Here is a 12,322-nt window from a genome sequence, read left to right as displayed (position 1 = left end):
AGAGCAGCCTTATAGGCAGCAAGTAAGGCTGAAATAGTTTGGAAACATGTAACTAAGTACTTAGATCAGCAGTCGTTTTCATCTAAACAGAGGCCTTCAACCAGGGTTTGTTTTATTTTGCTTGTTCTTCTTTCCTCCTTGTGCCTTTTTATTTTTATGCCATATCTTTCAGATTTTAAGGATAGAGGCAAAAAAACTGTCTTGTGTAATCTGTTCTGGGAGCCTCTTTGGTTGAGGAAAGGGCATAATGATTTAAATAATAATAATAAGATGATGATGGTGATGATGATAGTAGCAGCTCAGAAATGTGGGTCTCTTTAATTAACTGTTCCTGTTCATAATTTAGGATGGTATGACATTATGGGCGTTCTGATCCAAAATATTTGGAGGGCACTAAGCTGTCTTTCCTGTGTCTTTAATATTAGTAAGCCATGAGAAACTTCTTTGGTTCCATTTAATTCCTTGAACAACTGTGGTTTCTTCAAAGCTTGGATGTGTTTAGTTATATTTATATGAAGCTTACCTGATCCTAGCCACCAACTGAATGTTTCAATGTCTCTGTGAGTTTCAGCATGGACTATTTATGTATCTGAAGATTCATAATTGTTGACTTTCAAGAACAGATTCCTGAAGTGAGGAAAAAACCATTTAAAACCAAAAAAAGGCCCACAAGCAGCAGTGAGTGAAGCATTGAAATCAGCAGATAAAGTGTGCCCTGCAGCCACTCTTCTAGGAAGGTCTCAGTTATTACAGAGGCTCTCCAGTTCAAGAAGTGCCCCCACCTGTGAACATGCATGTGCATATACACACACCCTCTATATTTGTACCCTTTCTGCAGAGCTGAGAAGAAGTCCTCTTGTTCCAGTATGCAAGAGCTTCTAAGGCCACTGTCATATTTCCATTTTTCCTCTTTCTCTCCTTCCATGGGAGGAATTGGGGGCAGGTAGTAGCAAGGCAGGCTGCTTTCAGTAGCCCTTATTGGCTGATGGCCCAGAAAACTGCTCCACCAGACTGGCCCATGCACCTGCAAAGTTTAATTGAGCAGTTTAATTGTATTTTTTCTGAGGTGTAGTTACCATATACAGTCAGCCCTTCGTATACATGGATTTTTTATACACGGACTCAAGCATCCACAGTTTGAAAATGTTCAAAAAAAGTATAAATTTCAAATATCAAACCTTGATTTTCCAATTTTTATAAGGGACACCATTTTGTTATGTCATTATATTTAATGGGACTTGAGCATCCACAGATTTTGTTATCCACGGGGGGATCTTGGAACCAAACCCCAGCTTATAACAAGGCTCCACTGTACTACTGTCAGTTTCACTTCTCTCATTCTCTGCATGACTTTTCAATTTTGTTTCTATTTTAAAAAATAGATCCAGTACAACTAGTAAAATGTTTTATTTCACTAAAGGATGTGTGTGATTCTATGAGCTTGTCACAATTTGTCTTGACTACTAGCACTGCATTCATTTCCTACTCTTTTTAGAGTTTGTCAATGATTGTCTGATTAGAAGAATAACTATAACTTCATATCCTGTGTTTAGCCAATCTGACATGGTTAATTACAGTACAACTGCCCATACATAAATATACAGAAAAAAATAAGCATTGGAAGATTTTCACTCCCACATCTCTGTATCTTACAAACTTACACTGTCACCACATACCTTCAGTTGCATCATTTGCATAATATTATAATTCATAAGCATTTCTGACCCAGTGCAGAAAGCTCTCAACTCCACACACAAACTGAGAAGCTAGAACATGTGAAATGATCCCTCTGCACATTCTTCTTAACTTTATTGGGACGAAGGCTGTAGTCTTGTACATATATACTGGTGAGTAAAACCATGGAACTGTGAAATGGATTTCCAAGTAAACAATCAGCAGTCTCTCTTTCTTATTCCACTGTGAATGTCCAGAGACATTAAAAATGAAGTACAAATGCTACAGGTCAGTTCACTTGTAGGACCAGATAGTCCACTTTAATTGGTATCAGGATGCAACTTTGTATAGTTTGAAATTCTTGATCCAATGATGATTAATAGAAATTGAATTATTGTTTTGTCTTTTATAGTTTTTCTTCATATTTAGGATGAAGTTTCAAACTTTTTGAAGGAGCTAGGGTTTCAAAGCAACTGACACACTCATTCTGTCTGGATTTCTATCTTGATTTCTTTTTGCATCTTGCTTTTCCATCCTTCATGTGTGGGAGAACAATGAAGTGGGCTTCTGTTCAGCTGCACTCCCAAGGAAGTTACTAGCAGCATAAGATATGTGGTTTCAAAGTTTACTATGTTGTTATTTCTCAAATGCCTGTATTTCTTTCCCCAGATTTGACTTCTGCAAGGCATTTTACCAGTCATGCCCAGAATTATACCACCCTCCTGCTGGAAGACGAGAAAGGAATTCTTTACATAGGAGCCAGGGGGGCTATATTTTCCTTAAATTCCAGCAACATTGCTGATGGCTCCCATCATACAGTAAGTGCAACTTTATCTTACTGGTGTCACCACAAACCTCTTTCCTTTGCCAGTTTCAGTTTTCAGACATTGTTAGAGCTGTAGATAGATCTACTTTCAAGGAAGAATACATAAAATGTCTCTCAACCGCAGGATGAAATGAACTAATTTATTATGGCAAATAGCCTGCAGAAACCTCAAAATGAACTTTCCTCCTCAGTTCTTCTCAGACAGAATATTGAATCCACATCTGGGTGTTTCTACATGTGTGCACACATAATACTTATAGACACATCTCATTTCAAGTAAATAATATATATTCCATGGGCACACAAAAGTAATTATTTCTCACATATTGATTAATTATTTCTTACATATTATTAATAACTAAGTATTATTTATCAATACTTTTTATATTTTAATTGCATTTTATTCTTTTTAAGTGTAGATCTGAACTGTTTTAATTCTATGATTAGTTTAATTCCATTTTAATGTTCACATTTTATATGTTTTGGCTGTTTATTCTTGTTAAATTGTAAGTGGCCTTGAGTCCCAATTTTAGAAGAAAGGCAGGATACTACTACTACCGTACTACTACTAATAATAATGATAATAGTTACATGGATTATTTTTGTTCAAAAACATTTTCACTGGTTAACTAATGGTTGTGAAAGCTGCTTAGAGCAAGAAGCGCTTCAAGATTTGGCCAAGTATTGGACTGTGCCTATCCAGTTTCTGCTCTCAAAGTAGAACAGAGTCCTCTATACACCCACACCCCAAACCAATTGAACAACTTGGAGAGAGCCATATAAGTGTAGGAAATGCTCTTTTACAGTCATTGGATTAGGTTGTTTCATTTCTGTGTTTGTTTTTACAAAGTTGTCAGGCTCAATGGTTTTCTTATGTATATACTGCACTATATTTCTAACTGTTCTTAATATGTTTTTAAAGTTGTTGTAGTTATTATTGTTCTTACAATAAGTTTTGATCCACTTTTATCACAATTTTATAGAAATGTAGCATACAAAAATATCTGTAATGACACATATATGTATACAGTACATCTGACATACTTTTGCCTTTGTTGCATTAGAGTAGCCTTCTCCAATTATGGATCCTCCAGATTATTTTTTATCATAAATGTTTGGTTCCAAATGTTCAGATCCCATCGTTCCCAACCATAGCCTTAGTAGGATCAGTTGGTCCAGTCATTAAGGATTAGGGGACTTTCATGGTAATCCCTAAATTAGTGAATATGTAGGAATCATGAATACAAACCAGTCACAAATGAGTAACTCTAGCTTCTTCATTCATAACAATGAATTCCGGCCACTGTACCTGAAATAGAATCTATTTTACTTTTGTAAAATTTGGAAATGTCAGTCATCAAGTTTGGATTTGGACACAGAACTTGCTCATTTACCAAGTAGCCAGCCCTATAATACACAACTACCTTAGAAATAGTGAAGGTGTCTGGTGGTCCCACACAAGTTTAGCCTCTATTCACTCTCATTTGGGGCCCTTGTCGCTGAGTATGATTTTCCCCCATGTTCTGTTTCATGATAAATGAAGAGAGTTTTTAGCAAGGCGAAACAAACATACAAAACCCCATCTGTCTGCTATCCTTCGGTGCCATTCTTGCTTCCACCTTCTCTTCTTGCTCTGCATTCTCCTGCTTCCTTATGGACTTGTGTTTGCAACTTCGGGGTTCTCATTTCAGTCAAGAACCTTTAAGGACTAATGGACTGTGAAACTCTTCAGTGCTGCTATCTCTCCTTTGCACGTGGATGACTCCACTTATTCTGGAAAAAGCAAAACATGAACTTTCTTGAAGAGCTGTCATGAACTTCATGCAGTTTGCCTTTTAATAACATGTTTAGCCATTATTTCCTGTTTTGCGGTACTCCAGTTGAATAATGATGCTGCTTTTTTCTTCTTCTTTGCAGATAGATTGGAAAGTCTCTCCTGAGAAACGGGCAGAATGTTTGAAAAAAGGCAAAAACAACAAGGTACGTATGTGTGTTTTGTATCTGCACTAGTGACCTGTTCGTATCTATAGTGAACAAACGGGGCATTGTACAGTAACATCCAAAATCTGCAAAACAGTTATATATTTATTTTACCAACCAAAATGCACAAAAAACATGCACATTTTGATTGGCTGAATAAAGATATCACTGTTTTGTGGATTTTGGATGTTGTTGTATTTTGCTATATAGCCAACACAGTTACCCTTGAATATGAAACGGCATTGTTAGAAGTTCTATGCAAATCATAATATCTTTTTTCTTTTTGTAGACAGAATGTTACAACCATGTCAGACTTTTGCAACGACTAAATGCAACCCATCTGTATGCCTGTGGCACATATGCGTTTCACCCACTCTGCACTTACATTGTGAGTAAAAAGCAAGAAATTTTGTTGGGGAAGAATGTATCTATATTTGCGTAAATATTGAGTGAAAAAAAGGAGTAAGCAAATCTTGACCATTGTTTCCAGAAGCTCAAGTTGATGATACATCTGGCTGTACCTACAGTTTGTCCATAGGCTGTTCTCTGAAGGTATAAAAAGATCCCAAGTCTGGCTCCTGCAATGATTGTTCCTGCCAAGGAATAGAAAGGTCTTAAGGATGAGAACTCATTCATACTGCTTGCTAATAGTAGGGGGGTCTGTGGGGAAGCTTATCCCTCCCAATGTTTTGTTCTCCAAAGCTGGCTCTGGGTTTTCTTTTTCTTTTTGAATTTTTATTATTAAAACACCAATTTATAATACAAAATACAAAAGAATATAATTACATTTCTTTTCTTTAAATGTCTTTCTACCAAATTTATCACTGTTTTCCCAACTTTGATACTTCCTAAAGGCTTCGTCTTCTCTTATCTTATCATAACTTTAATATATTACTTACTCTTATATTTAACATCAGAAAAGTCTTAGATTCAAACCCTTATACCTATATATTTGTGTTTAACTCTATCTCTACCTTTAACATCTTACCATTTACCTTTATTCCTTAATCAAATATCATCAACTCCTAACTCATAACCCAAAGTTTCTTATCTTTCAAATATTCCCACCATAATTTGTTCCTTTTTTTCAATTTGTATATAACTTTCCCATAAGCTTCATTCTTTATGAAATTCCTTTAAAGGTTTTTGTCTTCAATAACGTTGTTAACTTGTCCATTTCATATACAGTAGATCCATTACCTTCAATCTCCATTCTTCCACTTTTGGTATTTCTTCCTTATGCCAGTACTTTGTGAATACCATTCTCGCTGCTACGATTAGATGAAATAACAGTTTCCCTTCTTGTTCATCTAATTTATTACCTTCAATTATATTAGGAGGTACATTTTAGGATCTGCACGTTCCTTAAACTTAAATACTTTTTCCATTTCCAAGTGTATTTTTTTCCAATACTTTGTTACCTTCCCACATCTCCACCAGCAATGCAAGTATGTCCCAATCTCTTTATGACATTTCCAGCATAAATTTTTCTTCTTTTTATCAATTTTGGATAATTTATAAGGAGTTAGGTACCACCTATACTGTGATTTGTACACGTTTTCTCTTAAATTCATACTTAAAGTTTGTTTAATTCTCCTTTTCCAATTTTTTCCCATTGTTCCAATTGAATAGGTTGATTTAGATCTTTTGCCTATTTTATCATAAATTCTTTTACTATTTCCTCCTCTAATTCAACTTTAGTTATTAATTTATAAAATTTAGATATTTGTTTTTTCTGATCTTTAATTATATTTTCTAATTCTGCCTCTACTAATCCAACTGCCATGTTCTTTTGATCCATTAAAAATCTCTCCTTCAATTGCTTATGGGCAAACCAATTGCAGGACAATCCTTCCTCCCTCAGCTCTTCTTGTGTTTTCATTATTCTTTTTCCTTGCTTTACTTTCGTAATCTCTGCATATGTTACCCAACAATTTTCTTTAATTTCTTCTCTCAAGAACATTGCTTCATTCATAGAGGCCCATAATGGGATTTTAGTACACCATCTCATTTTATATTTTTCCCAAACTCTTAATAATGCTTTCCTAATAATATGATTTTTGAAATTATTATCCAATTTCACTTTGTCATAAAATAAGTATCCGTGGAGTCCAAATTTTAATTCATTTCTTTCTAAATTTGTTTTCTTTTTTACTCTAATCCAATCCGTCAGCCAATCTAAAGCACAGGCATAATAATACCATTTTAAATTTGGTATCGCCAATCCTCCCTTTTCCATTGAGTCCTGCAGCACTCTCATTTTTATTCTCGGCTTTTTATTACTCCATATAAAGTTAGATATATCTTTCCCCATTTTTTAAAGGGCAGGTCATTAGTAATTATAGGGATATTTTGGAAAAGGAAAATCATTTTAGGCAGTACTGACATTTTAATTGTTGTAGCTATTTTCCCCATCCATGAAATATTTAAATTTTGCCACCTTCTCAAATCAGATTTAATGTTTTTCTAAACTTTCTCATAATTATTGGCAAATAATTCTATATTTTTTGTGGAGATATTAATCCCTAAATATTTTACTGTTTTCTTAATTTGAAAGCCCGTCTTTTCTTTCAAACCCTCTAATTCTTCTTTAGTTAAATTCATGGTTAACATCGTTGTCTTTTCTTTATTAATCTGGTACCCCGCTACTTTAGAATAATTCTTAAGTGCTTGCATCACCTGTTCACAATTAACAGTTGGATTGGCTAGCGTTAACACCAGGTCATCAGCATAAGCTCTCAGTTTATATTCTTCTTTTTTCATTTTGAACCCTTCAATCAAATCGTTTTCCCTAATATTATTTAAAAGAATTTCCTGTGTTAATATGAATAATAACGGGGACAATGGGCACCCCTGTCTTATCCCTTTGGAAATTAAGCATGGTCCCGATCTTTCTCCATTCACTATTATGCTAGCCTCTTGCAATTTATATATCGTTTCGATCCATTTTTGAGATTTATTACCTACTTGTATTTTTTCCAATACCCCAAACATGAACTCCCATTTAATATTATTGAATGCTTTCTCCACATCTATGAAAATCAATGCTAATTTTTTATTGATTATTTTTTCATGAATTTCTATCAAATTTATTATATTTCTAATATTATCCTTTATCATTCTATTTGGGAGAAAGCCATTTTTATCTGAGTGTATCCAATTTGTCAAAAATTTCTTCATTCTTTCTGCTAATATTGCTGCAAATAATTTATAGTCCGAATTTAATAATGATATTGGCCTAAAATTTTTAAGTTCTTTCAAGTCTTTCTCTTCCTTTGGTAATAATATTATATTGGATTGAGTCCATGTTTGGGGTATCTGACCATTTGAAATTTCATTCATTGTTTGTAATAAAGGGCGATCAATTGTTCTTCACAAATTTTATAATATTCATTAATAAATCCATCCGGACAGATGATTTCCCTGTTTTGCTTTTTGCTATTACGTCTGCTAGTTCCTGTTTCGTTATCAGAGTATTTAATTGTTCTCTTTGTTCCTTTGTTAATTTTGCTATTTTTTGCTTGCCCAAATATTGTTCTATTTTTAAATTATCTATCTTTGATTTTTGAAATAAATCTGTGAAGTATTTCAGGAATGATTTTTTGATTTGATTCTGATTAATAATTAATTTTTCTCCATCTTTAATTGCTGTAATTGTTCTTTTTGCTTTTTCTTATTTTAATTTATAGGCCAAAATTTTTCAGGCTTATTTGCTGATTCAAAATATTTTTGTTTAGTGAATTTTAACTTCTTTTCCATTTCTTCCACCATTATAATTGATATTTGCTTTTGTAGATATCTTATATCCTGTATACCCTCCTGGTTCTTTGTATCTTGCTTTAACAAATTCTCTTTTCTTTCCAATTCTTTTTTCAATTTATCCAATTTTCATTTATTATTCTTTTTTTTCTGAAGCTTTTTTGATTAACCAACCTCTTATAACAGCTTTGGATGCCTCCCACTATCTGTATCGGTGTTCCCTTATTTAAATTTTCTTTAAAGTAGTTTTCTATATTAACTTTTAATTCTGACACAATTTATTCATCTCTCAATAAATTTATGTTCAACTTCCAATTAAAGTCCCTTTTCCCTACTTCCAAATTTAATTGTACTGGGTTGTGATCGGACCAGACTTTCTGTAATATTTCCATTTTTTGTATTTTTGGACAAAGATGATATGAAATCAAAAACATATCAATTCTGGACCATGATTTTTGTGCGTTCAAAAAGAAAGTGAAATCCTTACTATTCCCATATTTCATTCTCCATGTATCTCCTATTGTTAACCTCTCCAACAAATTGAATAATTCTTGAGGTAATTTCCCTTGCTCTTTTCTTTTCCCCCGAAAATCTATCCAACTTTGGGTCAAGCACTCCATTCCAATCTCCCAACATAATTATTGATTCTACTTCCAACTTCTCTATTTTTTCTTTCATTTTTTTAATAAAATTTACCTTTATTCTCTAATGGTCCATACACCCCTACTATTAGAATCTCTTTTTTACTTTTGTATGTTAATTCTAGAATAACATAATGCCCTTCAGGGTCAATCTCTATTTCTTTTACCTCATGCTTCCTATTAACATATATTAAGACTCCTTTCTTTTTAACTTTTGTGGCAGACACATACTCTTATCCTAGTGTTAAACATCTCAAATGTCTTTTGTCCCTCTCTTTTATTCTGGTCTCTTGTAGGCATATAATATCCAATTTTAATTTTTGTAAATAATGGGGAAAAAATTCCTTTCTGTGGGGTATTCATGCCCTGGACGTTCCAGGTTAGGCAATCTATCATCCTGTAAGTGTACCTCCTAAACACTTATTGAATAGAATAAACAACTGCTACTGTTCATTATACAGTTATAACTTTATTACTTTTCCTTCAAAGAACAAAAAAGAAAAAAGGTTTAATTAACTCCCAATACAGAATCTTCCTCTTGTAGGCCCAGTTCTTCTTGTTCTTCTTCTCGTCTTAGTCTTCTCTCTTCCCTTATTAATTCCTGATAATGTAGTTCCGGTAGCAATAATTCCTCTGAGTCTTGGAATAATCCCTCTTCTTCCACAGAATCTTCTTCTTGTTTCCTTTGATTAATAGCTGAGCTTGCAGCTGATGCTCCTTTCACTTCACTTCCTCTGGATTCCTCCGTCTCAGAGTTACTTTGTTTTTTTCACTGCTTGTGTTTTTCTGGTTTCTTCTCAGAAAATTCCTGGCTTGTTCCGGGGATGTGATTTTCAGTCTCTTATTTTGCCACCAAAAGGTCAATCCTTCTGGTAGATCCCACCGGTATGAAATTCTTTCTTTGTGTAGAAACGTCATCAGTCCTGTGTAGTTCTTTCTTTTACCTAGAATTCTCCCGGGGATATCTTTCAGGACCTTCAACTCCAGCCCTTTGTAATGGAATGGGTTTCGTTATGTCTGTTTTAAAAACTGTCTCTTACTCTTTTTCTCAAAAAATATACTGCTACATCCCTTGGGAGGCCTTTTTCTTTGGCGATTTGAGAATTAATTTGATACAAATTATCAAATTCCCCTTCAAAAGAATCCACCTCTTTTTCTAAATTTTTTTGCAATTTTTGGAATTAATTTTTCTGCTAAATTTTCATTTTTTTCCTCCAGAAGACCTCTAATTTTAACACATTACTCACGCATTTTCTGTTCCCAGACTGCTTTTTCATCTAATACTTTTTCTTTTTTATTTACAATTTTGGACATATCTCCCTCTAATTTCTCATTTCTAAATTTCAAAATCTCTACTCTTTGCTTTGTTTTCTGCACATCCATTGTTAGCTTCTCCACCGTTTGGTTTATTTGACTTAAATCTGCCCTTATTTCTTGTTTAATCTCTTTCTTAAAATTGTTCATATCCATCCTCAGGTTTGTCAAATTCATTGCTAGGTTTTCCATTTTTTGTAACAATAGTTGACTCATGTCTGGGATTTTCAATTTTTCTAGTGAGGGTCTTCTTTGATTTTGATTCTGCAAGTTCGCCTTTTGCATTTGATTTCTGGTATTCATTGTTTCCTTTTTAAAATAAAACACAGCCCTCCACCAGGGAACAGATGTTGATATACGTTAAACAGTCTCTTTTACAACCTGTATTTCCCGCTATTAACAGTCTAACCCCCTTTGTATTCTTTTACCTCTTCACTAGAGTCTCCTTAAACTTTTACATTCCCTATCCTTGCTATTCCCTTTCCCTCCATTCCTCAACGCAAAACCCTTCACAATAACAGTAACCCAGAGTCTATCAATTAATATTCCGACTTTTCCCAGCAGGGTTCAATGTAACAACAACAATTCAACAATATTCCCTTAAATCCAGGTACTAAAAACCTGTATTTTTAATTAGTTAGATTTATTATTCTTATTTTCTAACTCTTTAAGTTTCTTCTCTTAGAAGATGTATTCCACCTTTTTCCTCTCACCCCCCTTCTTTTCTTTATTCTTTATTTCCTTTCTATCTGTTTTGTCCTCTTTCTTCTCCACTCTTTTATACGTACATTGGAACCTTATTATACGCGGGGGATCCGTTCCGGATCCCTCCGCGTATAAAAAAAATCCACCTATGCTCGAGCCCCATTGTTTCCAATGGGGCTCGTGCGTGGCGGCGTGGAGGCGCACAAGGCGCCACGGGTGCGCGCGCCCATTCAATTGAATGGGACGCGCCACCCCTTCCGCCCCGGCGGCTTTGAGCGCCTATGCTCAAAGCCGCCTATAAAAAGACCGCGTATGCGGAGGCTCCACTGTACTTCCATTTTCCTCCAGCAGCTCCTATCTCTGTCCTCTATCCTCTATGATCTCTCTATCAGCCGACACTCTAGCCTTTCTTCTTCTTTGTCCCTTATATTTACTTCCGCTTCTATTCACATCGTCCTTCCGTCTTCTTGCGATCTTTCCCTTGTCCTCCCATTTTCATTAGCCCCTCCTTCTGTCTTCTCGTGTTATCTCCTCCTTCCATTCTCGTCGCCCCCTCCTTCCGTCCTCTCATGTTATCTCCTCCTCCCGTCCTCATCGCCCCCTCCTTCCGTCCTCTCGTGTTGTCTTCTCCTCCTCCTGACCTCTCTCACCAACTCGCCAGGTCTCCTCCTCCCCTTCCTTCTCATCCACTCGGCACTCCAACAAGGCCCTTCTCCGGCTCTTCTCCCACAAACACAGGTGCGTTTTCAAGGACAGTCTTTCACTTATTAATCAAGGAGACTTGTATTCTTATAGTTCTCAGTTTCGAAAATAGCGACTTGTAAAGTCACGAGAAAAAACAGAAAAATACTCCTGATAGCCCAGGCATACAAGAAAGAAAAAAACAAAGAGGAAAAAAATGTCCTCTTTAAATCCTGGTTTGGATCTTGCTCCATTTAAATCCTCTATTTCTTTTAATAATAATTACAAAAAGGTTTGGTTTTTGCTATTTTTGTTCAGCTTCGTCTTGTATTCCAACACAAACTGCACTGTCTGTCCCCTGATCTTAGGCGTTATAATGTAGTAGTTACCCTGAAAAAGTCTGTAGCCTTCCTTCTTTGTTTTTCCTTCTCCTTACATCCAAATTAAAATTGCTGGTGGCGCCTCTATGTGAAGGTTTCTTCACTGCTTTCAAGTGCGGGCGTGGATTGCTCTCTGAGTCCCCAATCCCCGTGTTTCTCTTCTCTCCAACTGGAATGAAGATACTTCTGATTTCTCAGCCCAGGGTATTGGTTTGAGACCCTCCGCTGAGCCCCCTCTGATTCCTCTATTCCTAAGAGGAATTTTCTGAACCACAAGGGTCAGATTTCCTTCACTTAAAACCTAAATGTGTCTGTACATACATCTCTTAAGATTCATATTCATTGTGTTAATGTTGGGATAT

At 35.3% G+C, this 12,322-nt stretch overlaps 1 protein-coding gene across 7 annotated transcripts in view; it reads left to right on the top strand.

Moving 5' to 3' along the window:
- The window catches only part of SEMA4G (semaphorin 4G), a 154,073-nt gene that overhangs the window by 106,227 nt on the left and 35,524 nt on the right, over window positions 1–12,322 (top strand). For all 7 annotated transcript variants that reach the window (XM_089509740.1, XM_089509746.1, XM_089509743.1 and 4 more), the window contains 3 exons: window positions 2,344–2,492; window positions 4,418–4,480; window positions 4,770–4,868. In XM_089509740.1, the coding sequence (XP_089365866.1) occupies window positions 2,344–2,492; window positions 4,418–4,480; window positions 4,770–4,868 (311 nt within the window). The remainder of the gene's footprint in view (window positions 1–2,343; window positions 2,493–4,417; window positions 4,481–4,769; window positions 4,869–12,322) is intronic.

Source organism: Sceloporus occidentalis, unplaced genomic scaffold (assembly GCF_023333645.1).
Source record: "Sceloporus occidentalis isolate IW3139 unplaced genomic scaffold, rSceOcc1.0.p SCAF_2, whole genome shotgun sequence".
NCBI classification, from domain to species: Eukaryota; Metazoa; Chordata; class Lepidosauria; order Squamata; family Phrynosomatidae; genus Sceloporus; species Sceloporus occidentalis.
This window is presented reverse-complemented; position numbering and strand designations above follow the sequence as displayed.